At 38.9% G+C, this 20015-nt stretch overlaps 1 protein-coding gene across 4 annotated transcripts in view; it reads left to right on the top strand.

Annotated features, from left to right (window-relative positions):
- Positions 1–5704: 5704 nt before the first annotated feature.
- Positions 5705–20015, top strand: part of VPS13A (vacuolar protein sorting 13 homolog A) — a 767672-nt gene continuing 753361 nt past the window's right edge. For all 4 annotated transcript variants that reach the window (XM_053702484.1, XM_053702483.1, XM_053702481.1 and 1 more), the window contains exon 1: positions 5705–5911. In XM_053702484.1, the coding sequence (XP_053558459.1) occupies positions 5812–5911 (100 nt within the window). In that variant the 5' untranslated portion in view covers positions 5705–5811. The remainder of the gene's footprint in view (positions 5912–20015) is intronic.

The raw sequence follows: 20015 nt of genomic DNA, 5'->3' as shown, positions 1-20015 counted from the left end.
AAGTATTCACCCCTCCTTGTGACAAGTCCGTATTTAACTCTCCACTCCGACATACGTTTCGCTGAGCGATTTCAGTTTTATCAAGGAGCTCCACTACAGCTGGTTTAAGCTCTTTGACACGTGAGTAGGATTGACTCAGGTGTGGGATTTGTGCACATATTTATATGCAGATATACGCTATGACTATTTTCTCTTTCCTTTGAGGACTGCTGTTGAAGATCTTTGAAAATAAAGACTGCCTCACTTTTTATCAAAGGACTGTTGGTATTTGGTATCTGATTTATATTCAGTATTGGATTACTTTAATTGTAATTCTTTCATCTAATTGGCAAGAGTCCATGAGCTAGTGACGTATGGGATATACAATCCTACCAGGAGGGGCAAAGTTTCCCAAACCTCAAAATGCCTCTAAATACACCCCTCACCACACCCACAATTTAGCTTTACAAACTTTGCCTCCCTATTGAGGTGGTGAAGTAGTTTGTGCTTGATTTTTCTTCTATGATAAGCGCTTCTCAGCATTTTGAAGCCCAATTCCTCTCAGGCAGTGTTTGTCAGAGGGATGTGAAGGGAGTATCGCCTATTGATAATATGGTTTTCCTCACAGGAAATCTTTTCAAAGGTTCTCTGTTATCGGTTGTAGGGATTCATCTCCTACCTTTCTTTTCAGATCGACGATATACTCTTAAATACCATTACCTCTGCTGATACTTTTTCAGTACTGGTTTGGCTATCTGCTATATGTGGATGGGTGTCTTTCAGTAAGTATGTTTTCATTATTTAAGACACTCTCAGCTATGGTTTGGTGCTTTATGTATTAATATAAAGTTTTAAATATATGTACTTTACTTATATTTGCCATGAGTCAGGTCTATGTATATTTCCTTTTGCAGACGCCAGGTTTCCTTGCACGAGGTTGTGTCTGTTATGACGCGAGTTGCGTTATTTCCGGATGTTGTTTATTTTTCACCCCACTTCCTATATGCCTCTTGCCTTCCATATGCTCAGAGGCCTATGGTGTTTGCATTTTTTACCATTCCTGAAACTCAGACAATGTATTATTCCATACATCAATAAACATTTTGTCCGCAGTTGTAAACGTGGAAAATTTATTTAGTCTTAGTCCCCTGGGAATTAATTTAAGTTTCAAATAATTCTCCAGTGTCGAGACGTCCCATTTGAGTTTGTTTTCTTTGAGTATAAAATGTTCCATTTCATCAAAAAGAGTTGATAATGCAAATCTTAAAAACTACAACCGCCATTTATAGCTCTGTGAACTTTAACAAGAGATAGATAATTGGTAGTAATTATCCAATAGGAATCAGTTTAAAGCTATAAATGGAGGTTTTAGTTTTTAAGATAAATCAGCTTTGACTATGACCCAGGGCCGAAACGCGTCAGCTGCATCTAGCTGATTTCCTATTTTTGGGAAATATGGTGCCTATGGTGTTTGCATTTTTTACCATTCCTGAAACTCAGACAATGTATTATTCCATACATCAATAAACATTTTGTCCGCAGTTGTAAACGTGGAAAATGTATTTAGTCTTAGTCCCCTGGGAATTAATTTAAGTTTCAAATAATTCTCCAGTGTCGAGACGTCCCATTTGAGTTTGTTTTCTTTGAGTATAAAATGTTCCATTTCATCAAAAAGAGTTGATAATGCAAATCTTAAAAACTACAACCGCCATTTATAGCTCTGTGAACTTTAACAAGAGATAGATAATTGGTAGTAATTATCCAATAGGAATCAGTTTAAAGCTATAAATGGAGGTTTTAGTTTTTAAGATAAATCAGCTTTGACTATGGCCCAGGGCCGAAACGCGTCAGCTGCATCTAGCTGATTTCCTATTTTTGTATATTATACCTCTGGTATCCTGTTTTTAAGTTTATACTGAATAAATTGAATTTTTAAACCACCTGCTGGTGCTCCTTTTTTCTGTTCCTGCATTGCTAAAGACTGACCCTACAAAGTGCAGCACAGCCGGTGTTTTTGTTTTTTTGCTCCCGAATATAGCTCCAGAGGAATTTGTCAGGAGCTGACCCAGTAACAGACCTATCACAGAGGAGCCAGCTTCACCCCCCCCCCCGCGCTGACGTCTGGCTTTGCATTATCTGCAATTGGCTAACGTCATCGTCAAGAGTTCCAACACCTAGCCAGCGTGTATTGAGAAAGAAGGGGCGGAGCTGTATCTCCATTGAGGCCAATATACATGGAGGAGCGTGCAAAACACACTCACCACGCAAGCCCACTGAGGAAGCGGTTTAAGGACACGCCGGGGGGAGTGTTTATCACACGGCGCATCTGAGAGCATTCGATACCAGAAGTGGTTGTGAAAGTCGAGTGAGCCTGTTGGTTTTTCCGCTCTATTCCTCTAAGAAGCTTCAGGATATGGTGAGGTAAGCCACATAAACCCTGTGTTAGCCCTTAATCATGGACTGCCAATCTGTGATTCTACTATTTGCATAGGTCCGTGCTGCATGGTACATATATGACTAATTTGTACAACTATTGTTCCCACACCTAATGTTGTATACCATACTGAGGGAAAGTCTCTGTGGTGGTGTGTATTGATATGTGTGTTTAAGCAAAATGGGTTTATTTCTCCTTAAGGGTCATTAACGGGTCATAAAAAAAATCAAAAAATTACAAGCTCTAATTTGTTAGAACATGTGATTTTAAGACTATCAATCCTTCACTACTGTGTGTTCTACCCCCGCAAAGAGGTTAAGTACACAGTAGAAGTGCCACCTGGGACCCGTGGAGTACTGCTTGTCCCAAGTGGAAACTGCAGCGTATCCAATCAGCAGCGCTAGTCGCATGACTCAGATGTGCAACTGGCTCTGCTGATTGGATCAGCGCCAGTTTCCACTCAGAACAAGCAGTGCTCCAGGTGTCCCAAGTTTCACTTATACAATGTGTTTAACCCCATTGCAGCCTAAAATGGGCTGGCTCCTAAGCTTTAAATTCCTGCTTTTTAAATACAGATAGCACGAGAACAAAGAAAAATTGATCATAGGAGTAAATTAGAAAGTTGCTTAAAATGGCATGCTCTATCTTAATCATGAAAGAAAAAATTTGGGTTTAGTATCCCTTGAATCATGAAAGAAAATTTTCGGGTCGTATTTGTAACAAAAAAAGATAATAAAATGTTGATTTTCCATTATTCTAAGGGCCCGATGATCTAAAGCTCTTGGGCTGGTGAAATTATTGAAGAATGCTCTTGGTAAAAATAAAGAGGGCGCTTAAAAAGCTCATAGGACTCCTAGCGATATATTCAATTAAAATTTGTGCAACTACTTCTATTTACATCCACTGTGTAGTTAAAAACATAAAATATATATATTAATGTAACTTAAAGGGACACTGAACCCAAATTTTTTCTTTTGTGATTCAGATAGAGCATGACATTTTAAGCAACTTTCTAATTTACTCCTATTATCAAATTTTCTTAATTCTCTTGGTATCTTTATTTGAAATGCAAGAATGTAAGTTTAGATGCCGGCCCATTTTTGGTTAACAACATGGGTTGTCCTTGCTGATTGGTGGATAAATTCATCCACCAATAAAATGTGCTATCCAGAGTTCTGAACCCCAAAAAAGCTTAGATGCCTTCTTTTTCAAATAAAGAAAGCAAGAGAACGAAGAAAATTGCTAGGAGTAAATTAGAAAGTTGCTTAAAATTTCATGCTCTATCTGAATCACAAAAGAAAAAAATTGGGTTCAGTGTCCCTTTAATATAAATTAACGCAAAAAATTAATTTGTGATTAAGACAAATATTAAGTATATAACACAACTAGTATGTGTTCTAATTACTTATTTATAAGTTCAGATTGTCCTGAGTATTGTATTCAGACCATCCAAGGTCTTAATTCCTTCAAGGACTATGTGATTCTATGATTATATAATTACAAACTTAGGAGCTAAATGATTCCGTAAATAAACGACTTATAGTGCTTTTCAATCAGACTTATGGGATCTCTGACTTTTATTATCTGCAACTGGTTCAATAGGATACAGTGCCTTTGCACTACAGTGATTTTTATGATCCAGACTGCAAAGACAGTGACAGAAAACAGTGTCTCCAGCAAGACACAGGCTCAGTGATGATAAACCTAGGCACCCCAGATGTTTCAGAACTACCTTTCCCATGATGCTTAGGCCTCTGCAGTCCAGTCAAGCATTATAGGAAATGTAGTTCTGAAACATCTGGCGTGTCAAGGTTTGCCATCACTGGGCTAGGTCAATAAGAGGTGATACTAATATGAACCATGTCATATTTGGTATCAGACGAATCGTCATGATGTCACAAGGGGATTGCCTATCTGTGTTTATCTACTAGATATTCATAACCAAAGCTATAACTTGTATCATTTCAGCAAAGGATTTAAAGTTTTATGACACGCCGTAAACGATAAGGGCTTGACCAGAAATCTGATCTTAGAGACAATGGTATATGACTGATTTCAACAATAAAATGTAATTCTACATGGGAAACTGTTCATAACAGGGTGTCTGACCAATTTTAATTCCATTTCCCTGGAACAGAGTCTGCATTTCTTCTGGTAAAGTTATAGGTTATGTCAATTTTCTTTTGTTTTAAAATGGTTTGCAATTTATTTGTTAACACCTTTTTGCATATAAATGCACTGTGACTTTTTTTGCTCATAATAAATGTTCCTTTATTAAATGTTGTCTTTGTCTAATATTTGTACCATGTTACTGAAAGAAACAGGTAATAATATTATCACTGTGTTTTTTCAGATTATTTGTTGCTAAATTGTTTTTGGGATCTGGATTTTTCCTAAAGATTCTCCATATAATGATCTTATGCGGTTGCAGTTTAGAGATAGTTTAGTGTGGGTGTCATTAAAGGGAAGTTGTTTGCATTTATTCTAGGCCTAGAACAGACTAGAGAGAGTTTGTTAACCCTTACATCCACTGAACAAAGTCACTGGCTCGCCTGGAGTGACTACACCTTGATTAAGGTGGAAAAGGTCTGTTAACTCTTTGTGCCACACAAGTGACTGGTGCAGGGTTGGTTGACCTTGTATGTAACACTCTCCCTACAAGATGATCCCATTGAGCTGTGGTTAGCAGAAACAGCTATTCCATACACGAAAATATACCTAAAGGAACAATTACCTATACATTTTAAACTCTGCAGCTAGTATAACCAGTAATTAGAAACACAAGAAACCAATTTCACAGTACACTGTCCCTTTATCTATATGACAAAACGGCTCTGGGGGAATAAATCGGAACAGTAGTGGCTGAATCAGACATTTAGTTCAAGCTGAGCTCTTATCTCAACATGGTTACTAGGTTTAGGTTAGTAGGATTTCATCTTCGCACAATCCAAAAGTTGTCTGTCCGAAATAATTCAAGAAAGCAGTGCAATGGTAGTACTATCACATTTGTATAGTCAATATAGTTCCAAAATTCTAGTCAGGCTGAAAGTAAAAATAACTACTTTCTGTTTCGGTTTCCCATATTGCTGCTGCAAACAAGCTGTCTAAACTCAGGAAAGACTGCCAATGCCAAATATCACAGACAACACAGCGGCTCACTCTCTTCATGTGATTGTTAAGAAGTTACCAAAATTCTTAACATTTCAAGCCACCGACAAACCAGCTGGTGCTGCTGGCTGAAAGTAGGGCGGGACGGGTGGTGAGGAGGGGATAAGCCTAGTCAAATGCGCATGAGAAGGAGGAGCCGCCCGCAGCCACCCTGACAGTGGAGGGAGTGTGTGCAGTTGTAGGGACGAGCCGATGTCACACGGCTGTGGGGCGCTTGGCATTTACACAAGATGGTGTTTGAGTCTGTGGTGGTTGATGTGCTCAACCGTGTCTTGGGGGACTATGTGGTTAATCTGGACAGCTCGCAGCTCAAGTTGGGGATATGGGGAGGTGAGTGCTTATGGTTCTTAAACCCTCCTGCGAGCGGTGCATGATGGTTATACAGGGCTATTCCGTAACACGTTAAACAACAGTGACGTAAAACGATTGAGGGTTATTCCATGTGATGTAGCGCAGCGCTGTATGGCTTCTATATTGGGCTCCTGGAGACAACTCACGTGTTTAGATTTGAGGTTTAACCCATTAGCTGCCACTGGAGACTTCTGACAGTTGTTTCCTGCTGTGGAAGTCAATGGATATTTATTAATGACAATTTAGCTTATAAGTCTCATCGCCAGGGGTTTGTATTGTAACAGACACACTGCATCTGATTATAGCATCTCATGAGATAGAAGTTTTCACGTGATAATCATATCTGATTGCACCGAATATCTCAATAAGCAAAGTTTTGTTGTTCTGTAGCTTAGTAAATAAGCACATAAATCATATCCAGAACGTTTATTAAAACAGATTAGTATTTGTAATGCTGGAATGCATTTGTATCAGCATATGTGTTCTACTTTGTTACAACAGCCCTACAGGCTTATAAACCTGTAAATATCACACATATTCTGTCACATGCTATAGAAGGTTGCTGTCGGCAAAGCAGCCCCTCCTTAGGTCTGACAGCGAATTGCGTGAAGAATACACGTTTTCTGGACAGTCCTACATGGGAGGGGGACAGGCAGCTGGGTCCTGCTGTACAAATGATTGCAGCTGGTGTAGAGAGACATATTTTTGTGTGCCTAGTAATACATATGTACATGTAATGGAAATTATGGGCATTGATAATACTACTTTTGTTGGGTATGTTTTCATGTGTTGAGATCTATGTCTTGGTCAGGGCCAGCTCAAGAATGCTGCATGTGTCCAAGAATAAAATAATGACTCGCAATTCTGCAAGCTACAGTCTAAAACAAGCCAGAGTCAATTGTCTCAGAGATTAAAGTTCTGCAGATAAAACATTCATATGAGAACATGCAGATGGGCATCATATAAAATTAATTTCTCTTTTTATTATTATCAGTTTTTTTTAAAAACACTATTAGCCAGAATATGCTCCCACTATGTGCTGCCCCTGCCAAGTGTTGCCTGGATCCTGCGGCCCGACCTGGTCCAGTTATAGAGCCAGATCTGGTCCTAACGATCATAAAATTTCCTGCTTGGAAATAAGTCTTGTAAAATATATATATATAAATAAGTCTTGTGTTTTTTATATATATATATATATATATATATATATATATTTATATATATATATATATATATATATATATATATATATATATATAATATTTTTTTGAGAATTATATTGTAGTGTATGTGTGTCTCTTTCATACCCAGAACCTGCCTTGCAACGTAAACAGCTATAAAGCTAACATTTTCTAATATAAAATTATTTGAGAGACCTCACAGTACTGACAAGACATCTTAGATAATTTCACCGGATCAGAGAGCTTTAGAGAATCAGGCATTAGAGTTGGCCATAGCAGTTCATAAGACCATATATGAAAAGCCTGGTTTTAAATAGTTGCTTTAGTTTTGTACAGGAATGTCACTTGTCTGCTACTGTCATTCACAAAGCCTAAATAACAAATAGAATTGAAATATTTTTGGCCTATATTCAAAACCAATAAGTTTATCCCATATTTTAAATTCACATATGTGAATAATACTCAGCATTTCAAAATATTATTAATACATGTAAAAAAAAAAGTTTGATTTTTGAGTGAAATGTTAATCTGTGCAGAATTGATACTGCTTTGTTTGTTTCAAATTAGTTGAGCACATTTGGAAGATGGCAAACTTCAATCATGTACATGTGCATTATATGTGCTTGATTTATCAATCCATAGCGGACATATTCGCTCCTTTGTGCTCGCGCAATCCCGCCCCCTGCCAGCGCACAGCCAATCACTTGTGGACAGGAGCTATCAATTTCCCCTTTCAGATGAGACTGGGGAGATTGAAATTCTCTACCTAAGAGGTGGAGAACAGGGTAGGGAAGCAGCGGTCTGATGACAACTGCTTGATAAATCCTGACTGCAGGTTCACACAAGAGAAGGGAGGAGAAGGGCTTGATAAATTGAGTCCTAGGAATCATTATTATGATTACAGCAACATATAAAATGATAAATCCAAATGTACTGTATTATGATGGGGATATATATGTTGATTGCAAAAATAAATATTTACATTACAGTACTTCAGGCTTCTAAGCCTTGATGTTGTTGTGCTTTTGTTGTTGCTGTTGTTGTTGTTATATACACACCCCATTGACTGAATACTAAAACAAATGTTTAGCTAGCTCCACAGTGTCCTTTTTTAATGCATTGCTCAAATATGTATTTTAAAACTAACAAGAACCTATTCAATAATATTGAATCAACATAAACTACATTTTGAATTATTCTTTGTGTAGTAAAAAATAATTCAGTTTTCCATTATGCGCAGTGATTGTTTGATCAGTGTAGTAGCACATTTTATTTATTTCATGTAAGGGAGGCCTGGGATAGAAAAACTCGGAGCAAAAATTTACTTTTTTATATATAACAGACACGTGCATTCAACAGTTTTGTTAGCTGACAAATGCAGATGCTCGCAGCATTCAGCTCTTTGCATAGACGGATTTCTTCTTGTGAAAGTGCAATACAAATATTTAGTTTTAGACAGAGCTTTAGGGTACAGTTAGTAAAATGTGTAAAGTTTTATTGTCCATAAAGCAATAGGCACTACCATCTTGTAACCTTCGAATGTCAGAAAAGCTAGGCTATAAGTAGGACTAATAAGGAAACAACATGGGATAAATTGGTCACCAGAGTGTGCATCCAATAACTGTGTGCATTATAGCAGTGAAAGGGGCATGATACCTACACTTGAAAGTGATGCAGCATAGCTGTAAGAAGCTGACTAGAAAATATAATCTGAACATCTCTGTAAAAAAGGAAGATATTTTACCTTAAAAGTTCTCAGTAGCCACATCCCTTTGTAAAAGGACTTTAAGCAACCAATCAGGATAAGTCCTGGGACTTGCAAGGGAGCGTGCATCTGGCATATGCCATCCACAGGGCATGACATGGCATTGCAAAATGTAGTGATGGCCTTCCTTCTTCAAGGTCCCTTTTACCCTGTATAAATCTCCTACTTTACCACCACCAAAGCACCCCCAGATCATCACGTTGCCTCAACATGACATGCTTGGCAGATGGCATCAACCACTTCTCCAGCATCTTTTTATTTGGTCTGCGTCTCACGAATGTTCTTCTTTGTGATCCGAACACCTCAAACTTAGATTTGTCTGTCCATAACACCTTTTTCCAATATTCCTCTGTTCAGTGTCTGTATTCTTTTGCCCATCCTAATCTTTTCTTTTTATTGGCCAATCTGATATATTTTTTCTTTGCAACTCTGCCTAAAAGGCCAGCATCCCGGAGTCGCCTCTTTACTGTTAATGTTGAAACTGGTGTTTTTCAGGTAGTATTTAATGAAGCTGCCAGTTGAGGAACTGTGAGGCATCTGTTTCTCAAACTAGACACTCTAAAGTATTTATCCTCTTGCTCAGTTGTGCACCGGGGCCTCCCACTTCTCTTTCTGTTCTGGTTGGAGCCAATTTGCTCTTGTCTGTGAAGGGAATAGTATGCAGTATTGTACAAGATCTTCAGTTTTTATGGCAATTCCTCGCATGGAATAGCCTTAATTTCTCAGAACAAGAAAAGACTGAGTTTCAGAAGAAAGTTATTTGTTTATTGCCATCCTGAGCTTGTAATGGAACCCACAATTGCTGATGTTACAGATACTCAACTAGACTAATGAAGGTCAGATTTATTGCTTCTTTAATCAGCACAACAATTTTTAGCCTTGCTAACATATTTGCAAAAGGGTTTTCTAATAATCAATAAGCCTGATTTAAATAATAAACTTGGATTAGCAAACACAATGTGCCATTGGAACACATGACAGATGGTTGCTGATAATGGGCCTCTGAATGTCTATGTAGATATTCCATTAGAAATCAGCAGTTTCTAGCTACAATAGTTATTTACAATATTATTAGTGGCTGCACTGTATTTCTGATCAATTTTATGTTATATTAATGGACAAAAAAAGTGCTTTTCTTTCAAAAACAAACAAGGACATTTCTAAGTGACCCCAAACTTTTGAACACACACACACACACACACACATATATATATATATATATATATATATATATATATATATATATATATATATATATATATATATATATATATATATATATATATATATATTACATATAATAAAATATTTTATATTAGAATCTCAAAGTATGTAATGTCCCTTTAACCCTTTGAGTGCTAGCACTCACCCACTTTGAGGGCAATCTGGCGGCTCCAACTTACTCCCACCCCGGCGATCTAGCCTGTATAGTGACGGGCATCGCCGGGTCTTCATGTTTGGCGTGGTGATGTCACATGCAATGACGTGATGACATCACTGCGCAACTTTATTTAAGTTGACAATGGACAAGTATAGGGAGATGGGGCATGCTGCTTAGAAGCCTGTATCTCAGGCATCTAAGCAGCTACAGACCGCTAAGACTGTTGGAAAGGTAATCACCTAAACTTTCCAATGGCATAAGTCTTGGGGATCTGGAAAAATAAATTAAAAAGTTAAAAATAAATATATTTTTAAAAAGTAAAAATAAAAAAAGCTCAAAACCAGCTTAGCACCCAGGTGGGAATGGCTTAGCAGCCAAAGGGTTAATGCATATGTGGGCAAATTATGTTTTCAATACTGGATCACAAAAATGTAAAGATTGATTTTTGAAGTGTTATTTCCATCAGGTTTAATGTATCAAGTTTCAAAGGTATTGTGATCCTTACTAGTTCATTGAATGTTTTTTAGGCTAATAGTCAGCCTAGTTTGTTTATATTGCCACTAATAGTGGATGTATTTATTTTGGTAGAGTCTGAATTTTTTTCTTCTTCATGTTGGTAGAAAAAAGTGTTGCTAAACTAGGAAAGTATTGAGAACTAGAATAGGTACATGAAGAGAGTAGATGTTTTGTGTATTGTTTGAACACAGAGAATTTGTTAACATATTTCACCTGTGGCTGTGATGGACCAAACGTCTTTTTTTTATGCGATGTATTTATAAAATTAAAAACAGTTAGATTTCCATGTTTGCAAATTAATTAAATTACGACTCAAGGCAGTTAGCATTTTTTTTTTTGGAAATATCTTTTTATTCAAAGAATCTGTTCAAACATTACATTGTACATGTCTTGAGATACATTCTCACATATTGAGAAAAGAAAAACAGTAAATCATTTGTCAAAACAGATTCGTATAGCATGTAAATAAAATGTATAAAGTAACAAAGAAAGGAAAAGCTCTAACATAGGTAACATGGGCCATGTCTCATAAGATACATAGAAAATATGTTGCAGATTAATTTGCAACCTAACTTATTAAACATGCACAAAAATAAGTAAACACTATCTATTCCTGTATTAAATGCAAAGTTAAGGTTTAGAAGCTATAAGAGAAAATTAGGGAAAATTGGTTCCAGGGTAGCTCCCCACATTGCTAGTAGGACTATTAGCTTTTAGTATACTTAAACCACAATGATTGTAGTACTAGGAAGTTATCTATATTTCTGATCTTATAAGCTGAGTACTCCTCGAGTTCCAGCAATTCGGAGACCTTATTTTTCCACATTGTCACAGTCGGGGTGTCACTAGATTTCCAAGTCCTTGCTATAAGGACCTTAACACTATTTGTGAAAATCCTGAATAGTGGGACTAGATTTTTAGAGGGAAGTCAAACAGGTTTATTTAAGAGCCAAATCTGGGGGTCTGGAGGAATTGGGACTCCCATTATAAATTCCACTTCATTCATGATATCATACCAATAATGATTGATTTGTGAGCACCACAACCACATGTGGCCCATGCCGCTCCCAACATGTCCACATCTCCAGCAGCGATTGCTAATGTTGGGATATAAACTGTGTAATTTTCTGGGGGTCAGATACCAACAACAAAGTATTTTATAGTTGATCTCCAGGATGGATGCTGAGGTAGAGGCCCTCCTTGTGTTAGAGAATATGTCAATAAAATAAGGCATAATGCCTGGGGGGTGGGGGGGGGGGTGGAAAAGGATTTTGTAGATAATTGAGAGGGAATGTCTGATCGGGGACCTAGCTAAGTAGAGTTTTTCTATATTAGTAGGGGGCTGAGTCAGGTTACGGGCGTGAGTGTGGGTGGTGATAAAGTTATATAGTCTCCTATACGAGAACCAATTCCTTGCCCATTCATACCCTTTATCTATCAATTGATCTTGGGTGCATATGGAGTCGTTCATAGTGACATGATGTGCGAGTATGTCATGGGGGGCAGTCTGTAGTAAACAATTGACCAAAAGATGGCATTGGAGATTCTATGTTATGGATCAAAGAGGTCAGTGGTCCTGGGCTGGACGAAAGACAAGGGTTAGGTCTATTGGCCACAACCCACTGGCGTACTGTCTCCCTGGTGGTCGGGTTAGTGATTAACTTAACTACTTTTTAAAAAAGTTAGGGTTCCAGCAAAGGCCGGCGAGGGAGAGAGTTGAGTTTATGCTCTCCTCCAGCCCCACCCACCTCCTCAGCTCACTCCCAGTCCAAAATCCTCTGTAAAAATATGGCGGATCTATACGCTTCCAGGTCGGGCATTGCCAAGCCTCCGAGATTTCTAAGAAGGGACATAGTTAGTTATTTTATTTATTCTAGGTGGCCTTCTTTGCCAAACAAAGGAGCTAAACAGTTTCTGGACTTGGGGGATAAATCTGGGGGGAAGAGAGATAGGTAATGCTTGCATTATGTATAGCTATCTAGGAAAAATGGTCATCTTTAGGGAGTTAATACGCCCCAGCAAGGAAAGCCTTTTGGAGCTCCAGGATGAGAGATCGCGCATAATGGGAAATTTGGTTGGTAAGTAATTTTCTGAGACTATCTGGTCAAAGGACCCTGTGAGATTAGATGCCTAGGTATTTCATGGGTCCGTTGCACCACCGAAAGGGGCAGCTGTGCTTAATCGTGGCGACCGCGCGCTCCGACAGGCCGAGACCCAGTATCTCAGACTTAGACTGGTTGACCAAAAAGTCAGTTAGTTTATTAAATGTGGTAAGTTCTGTCAAGAGGTGGGGGATCGAGCTTACGTGGTTTGTTAGAGAAAATAAGGTATCGGCGAACAGGGAAACCTTATACGTTTCGGAGCCGGAGATAATACCCGAGATTTCGTTATTGTTCCTTATTTTGGATGCTAGCGTTTCCACGAAGCAAGCGAAAAGTATGGGCGATGGGTTATCCCTGGCGGGTTCCATTCCTGATGGAGACTGAGGGTAACAGGGTACTGTTAATGAGGATTTGTGCGCTAGGGGATAAATAAAGCAAACAGATACAGTTTAGAATGACGGGGCCAAAACCAAAGGCTTCCAGGGAGGCTTTGAGAAATGACCAGTTGACACGATTGAAAGCCTTTTCTGCGTCGGTTGAAATGAGTACTGAGGGGATTTTATTGTTAGTAGCATACCAAATTAGATGGATATTGCGGACAGTATTATCCCGAGCTTCGCGGCCTGGGACAAATCCGACCTGGTCGTTATGAATTAAGCTAGGTAGGAATCGGTTGATTCGGTTAGTCAGAATTTTAGCAATAATTTTTATGTCGGTGTTAATGAGGGAGATCGAGCGATAATTAGAAATTTGTTCTGAGGATTTGTTGGGTTTTAAGAGGACGGAGATATGGGCCAGGAGCGCGGAGGGAGGGAATGACCCGTTATCATCAATACTCCGAAAGTATCTAAGAAGTTGGGGGCTAATATTTCTTTAAATAAGGAGTAGTAGGAATTATTGAACCCATCGGGACCTGGAGCTTTGCCCTTGGGGAGCGAGGAGATAACTCCCAGGATTTCGTCTTCAGAGAAGGGGGCCTCTAGCTCGTCGTTTTGTGCTTTCGTTAACTTGGGGAGCTTCGATTGTTTCAAATATTTAGCTATTTCGTCTGGGTTTGGGTCTCCTGTCGCGTCACAAATTTTATATAGTTTGTCGTAATAGTCTCTAAAGGCCAGAGTGATGTTTTTAGTGGATGATCTCAGCCTGCCAGAAGCGTTGCGGACTCCCATGATGTAGTGTTTATGTGCCCTTCTTTTATGCTGGCGAGCCAGCATTCTCCCTTGCTTGTTAGCCCCCTCGTAGTAGTGCTTCCTAAGAAGAAGAGCCCTATTTTTGGCCTCAGTTCCCAGAAGGAGATGAAGCTGGCTGCGCTTATGATCTATACTCTCCAACAAGGAGGCACTGTGAGGGAAGCGTTTATGAATATCTTGTAGTTTGGATAAATCTTCTAGGAGGGATTTCAAATAGCCATTTTTTTCTTTTATTTTAGCAGCTTTAATGGCAATAAATTTGCCTCTAAGGACGCACTTATGAGCATTCCAAATATTATGGACGTCAATATCAGGGGTGTTATTAATTTGAAAATATTCAATTAAAGCTTTTTGTGCCTGAAGGAAGGACAGGGGGTCCCGGAGAAGGGAATCATCTAGTTTCCAGTTTATATTAGGTAAGTGGGACAATCGAGTGAGCAGCTGATCTTAGCGTGGTCTGACCATGTGATGGGGTGAATAGCGGTGTAAGTGGTGAAAGATAGGGTGGAGATGTCAGTAAGTATGTAGTCAATCCTAGAGTATAGGCAATGGGGGTGGGAATAGAACGTAAAGTCTTTCGTGGAGGGGTGTTGGAGTCTCCACAGGTCATGTGAGTTGGGAGAGGGCTGATCTAATTTGCTTTAACGTCTTGGTAGGGACGTAGGAAGAACCCGAGGAGCAATCCAGGCAAGGGTCAAAGGTCAGATTAAAGTCGCCTCCTAATATTAAACTACCTGTAGCGATTTCTAATATTTTTTTACATGACTGATGGAAAAAGGGGGAGGGGTCGTTATTGGGAGCGTATACATTTACAAGGGTAATGGGTTTATCGTAAAGTATAACAACTAAAATTATCTATCTACCTTCTTTATCTTTATGAACAGTGGTTTCTCTGAAGGGGAGTTTTTTATTAATTAGTATCCCTACACTGTTAGTTTAGTAGGGTGGGAGGAGAGGTAGGTCGGTCCAAATTTCATTAAGGCTGTCTTGGGCTCTGAGCCTCTTTTAAAATGGGTCTCTTGAAGAAGCAGGATGTCTCCATTACTCTTTTTATAATCCCTCAAGGCCATAGATATTTTCTGAGGAGTACTAAGACCCTTAACATTGTGGGAAATAACCGTAACCTTACCTAGGGCGTCAACCATAGTTGTTCAGGGATTTATATGGCACATAATAGCTAGGGGAAGCTCCAGAACCAATCAGGGAACCATGAACTGCAACAATATCTATGATTAGGCATGCAATTTGAGACAGGTAATAAACAATATAAATGACAATTTGAGTATCAGACAACAGTAAACACAAATCCAAATCAACAACAACATTTGTAATGTGTATACATATAGAAACTATACACCATACCAGGGGGGAGAGAAGTATAGCCTATCTGTCTCTCATGTTAGTGAGGTAGTAGCGAATGAGTAGGGTGGTATTGGGTCAGACCCACTTAGTTCAAGGTGCTATAACCGAGTTATGAAGGCAATAATGTGTAAAGTAGGGGCTGAGTTGGCTATGGGGATGGACCCAAGTGGGCCCCCGCATAGGGAGGGAAGTTATTGTGTTTCCTAACATATGACCAGGGTCTAGGTAATCATAGTAGGTCAGGAGGGGGGCAATTAGAATGTAAACAGGAACTAATGGATATGTGAAGTCGCAGCGCGGCTTATGGCCCAAGCAGGGTAGGCTACGATCTAGCAGGGTTGCAGGGACATGACCATGATGGCATTGTAGTATAGTTAGCATTTCAAACGTACTGCAGGAAGGCACAGAATAATTGGGTTATGAAAGGGGAAAGCAGATTACATGCATATGTACATATCGTCCCCTACATTAACCTCCTGACCTTGATGTTAAACATTAGAAATTTCAACATATTACCAGACTCAGTCCAGATATCACCTCCATCATCCCGGCAATTCAGGTAGATACTGTCCTGAGAACAGACACTTGTTCTGCCCTCGCCAAGAAAAGGGATGCGAGGAGAAAGAATAAGGACAAGGGAAGTAAACTCTTCAGTGTGGAGGATCTCCTTCTTCTGAGGATAAAGGGCACATCTTCCTTCTCTTAGATTGGACTCTGAGCCAGTGGGGCCTTTGTTCCTTTGCGGTTGCAGGGCCGTGGTCAGCTAGAATAGGGTGCAGGTTGAGGGCAGCATCAGACGGGGGGGGGGGGGATTTGATGTTAAGAGATCTGGATAGGAGGTCGAGGTCATTAAAGTCCTTGTAGACCACCTGTGAGCCATTATGTGAGATAATCAGGCTGAATGGAAAGCACCAGCGGTACCTTATACGGTGTTCCTACAGGGTGGCTGTGATGAATTTAATCTCTCTGTGTCTTTGTGTAGTAAGGGGACTAAGGTCCTGATAGACTTATAGAGAGTGGCCTTGATAGGAAATAGTGCAGCTAGCTCTGGCAGCCTGCCAGATGTCGTCTTTCGCAGTATACCATAGAAATCTGATGACCACATCCCTTGGAGGCAAGGGAGGCTTGGGAGGGGGCCACAGGGCCCTATGGGCTCTATCAATGTCCTCAGGGAGTAAAGGGGATGAGTTTGGAGAAAGATGTAAAAATAGACCAATCAGATAGGGCTTCAGTTGTTCTTGCTGAATATCCTCAGGTATGCAGCGGATACGCAGGTTGTTCCTGCGCCCGCAGTTGTCAAGATCCTCTACTCTGTCTTGCAGTGATTGAACCATAGAGTCTTGAATTGAAATTTGCTGAGTGTTCAAACTGACAAGATTATTCAGGGTGTCCTGGCCCTCCTCTAAGTAATCAATCCTCGAGCCCATCTCATTTAGGTCTCTTTTTAAGTCCCTGATCTCCTCTTTTTTTAAATGATTTCAAGGACTCTGGGTCAGACTTGGATGGTAAAGTTGCCAGTTGTACCTGGATGGCCTGAAGGGAGTCTTGCTGGCTGGACATGTGGCCCTGGGTACCAACAGAAGCTTGAGAGTCATTTATTTGAGCATTGGGATCACTAGTGTGGAAAAAGTTTGAGACAGAGGGAGTCTGTGTAGGGGCCCTGGGTGGTTTGTCTGTCTTCTGGCCCTTTTTTGGCGTCATATCTGGATGGTATTAACACGGCCATATGATATGTAGGGAGTGTCAAAGAATAAAATGATCTGCCCCTCTGCTATCGGGTTAATTAATCATATGTGTCTTGGCCCTTCAAAAGAAAAATGCACTCTTGTAGCTTGTATTATCTTGCTGTGTTTCTAGCAAAATTAGAGTCTCCAAGAATCAGCAAAGAAACATTTCCCCTTACATTACCAGCAGTTCATCAGTGTTATGGATCTGGCAGAAGTCGATCTCCGAACTGGTCCTGGAGACTGTCAGCATGCGGCCTGCTAGATGAATAGCGTGTGGGAACTAGCTACGTGGGTAGTACTCCTCCGGGCGGCTCCGATGATGTCTCCTCTTCCCGCACCAGTCCGTGGTAAGAGGCCTCCCAGGGCACCCAGTATGGGGGAACAGGTGGTTGTCCACTTGGGATCGCTGCCCCAAGGTTGGGCAGGTAAGAAAGGAGCCCTGAATATCTTACACGGCAAGATGGCGGCGCTCTGTGCGCTCACTAGCAGCCTGGCTTCAGTGCAGCGTTGTGGAGGCTTTGCTTGGGGGAATAGTTGTGATGCGGGTTCCTCAGAGGCTCTCGCTCTGGCCACTTGTAGGTCTAGATCTGACCACCACCCCTGGTTAGTAAGGTAAGAGCTTAGGCTAATATGGAGCATTCCTAATGTGCGGCCATGTACCTGCATGGCTTGGCTCCGCCCCAAGGCAGTTAGCATTTTATTAAACTTTGCTTTTCCTTTATTAGAGCTTCTGCTGAAATACCCTAAATTTACAGACTGTTGCACAGCATACTTTGGTCCAGTGCTCGACTAATCTGTTTAAAAATTAGGAGCCAGTAACAATATTTAGGAGCCAGACATTTTTAGGAGCCAGACAGAGGTAATTGCATATAGGTATATGGAGAATAACTCAAAAAGTTAGGAGCCAGGGATAAAATTCTAGGAGCCAGTGGCTCCCTGGCTCCTGGGTTTGTCGAGCACTGCTTTGGTCCATTATTACAAACAAAATGTGCTTATTTCTGTTCATGATTACAAAAAAAATTGTTTGTGAACATATTAAATCTGTGTCTGTGATATACTGATTATTTCTATTTGTGATGAAATTATGACATGTAAAGCTACTAAATGATTTATTTGTCTGGGTAGCTCTGGAGATAAAATATGCTAAGTTCTTGGGTTTAAATCACACTCAGTGCAGTTAATATTTTTTAATGATCATAAATTCTAACTTTTACAGCAATTACAAAAGTTGCTAATGGACTTGCTGCTTATGTAGTGTAAATGGTTGTGTAGACCTATATTTTATTTATGCAGTATTTTATTCTAATAATTTCCATATCCTTTAAATGGACAGTAAAGTCATAATTAAACTTCAATGAGTCAGATCATGCAGTTTGAAACAACTTAACAATTTACTTCAACTATCAAAGTTGCTTTGTTTTCTAGGTATGCTTTTTTTGAACAGTGAATCCTGTAGACATGTGCATTTGAAGGTTTCGATGCAAACAAATGTGTCAGAAGGTGGCCACTAGCTGTATTTGGCTCTTTTTGGAGCCAGATTTCTTCTTGTGAAAATGGAACACACTAAGATCTGGATTTGCACTTTCCTTTGAAGAAATCCGTCTCTAAAAAGAGCATCTGAATACACATCTAAAATCTAGGTATGCTGATAGGACCTTAAGAGTGTGCAAGTGTTTTTTTAGCATTCTGTGGCCGCAGTGTTTGCAACTCTCTATAACATTGCTATAAACATTTTTGCAAACACTGAGGCCAGATAGTGAGACATGTGCATGCTCCTGAAAGTTTGTCTAAAATTTTAAGGGACAGAAAGGTAAAAATTAAAATAACATTTTTATTTATTTAGGGCATGCAATACAAAAAAAATTATATATATATATATATATATATATATATATATATATATATATATATATATATATATATATATATATATATATATATATATATATATATATATATATATATATATATATATATATATATATATATAATGTCCAAGAGGAAAAAAAAGTGAATGGCTCCAGCACTGTTTCTTTAAAAGTGAAAAAACCTTTATTAAGGTGACATAATGAACAGACGGCAACGTTTCGGGTAACGCAGACCCTTAATCATGCTATGGATTGCTCTGCAGCACAGCTTTAAATAGGCCAGATGGCTTAATTACAAACATATTAACTCCATATTGGCTAAACTTTTTATGACCATTGATAGAGATTACTACTGCCATCTATTGGGCCAATTCATGAATTGCACATGTAGAAAAACAGAATTTTTTTTTAAGTCTAAACAAAAATGTTAAGTACATAGGTAAAGTTAAACACATGAGCAGTAATGCAAAGTTTAATCATGACATCCAAAATTAAAATATATATATATATATGAAGAAAGTTAAAATTTATAAAAACAAATGGAGATCATTATCTCTATTCAAACCTACAGGATGTGTATATATATATATATATATATATATATATATATATATATATATATATATATATATATATATGTATATGTGTGTGCGCGCACGTTTTGGTGTCCTTTGCAATTAAGTAGATTAAAACATGTAAAAACATATTTATGCAATTTTGAATAAAGGGTTATACTATGTATTTTCTGTAAATATTTCAGATTTCAGTGTTCTGCACATAGCAGAAGATGTTCTGTGTGTGTGTGTGTATGTACATAATACCAATCAGATATATGTAGAAATATGTATTTATGAATAAATAAAACATATTCTGTTATGTGAAGAACATTGAAATGTGAAATATTCATATTTTCATGTTGGGTTTGAGTGCGAATTGGGTTTCCCACCCACACTTTTTTGCTTCATTTATTCTATGGGGAATATGTGAACTC

Source organism: Bombina bombina, chromosome 2, assembly GCF_027579735.1.
Source record: "Bombina bombina isolate aBomBom1 chromosome 2, aBomBom1.pri, whole genome shotgun sequence".
In the NCBI taxonomy this organism is placed as follows: domain Eukaryota; kingdom Metazoa; phylum Chordata; class Amphibia; order Anura; family Bombinatoridae; genus Bombina; species Bombina bombina.
This window is presented reverse-complemented; position numbering and strand designations above follow the sequence as displayed.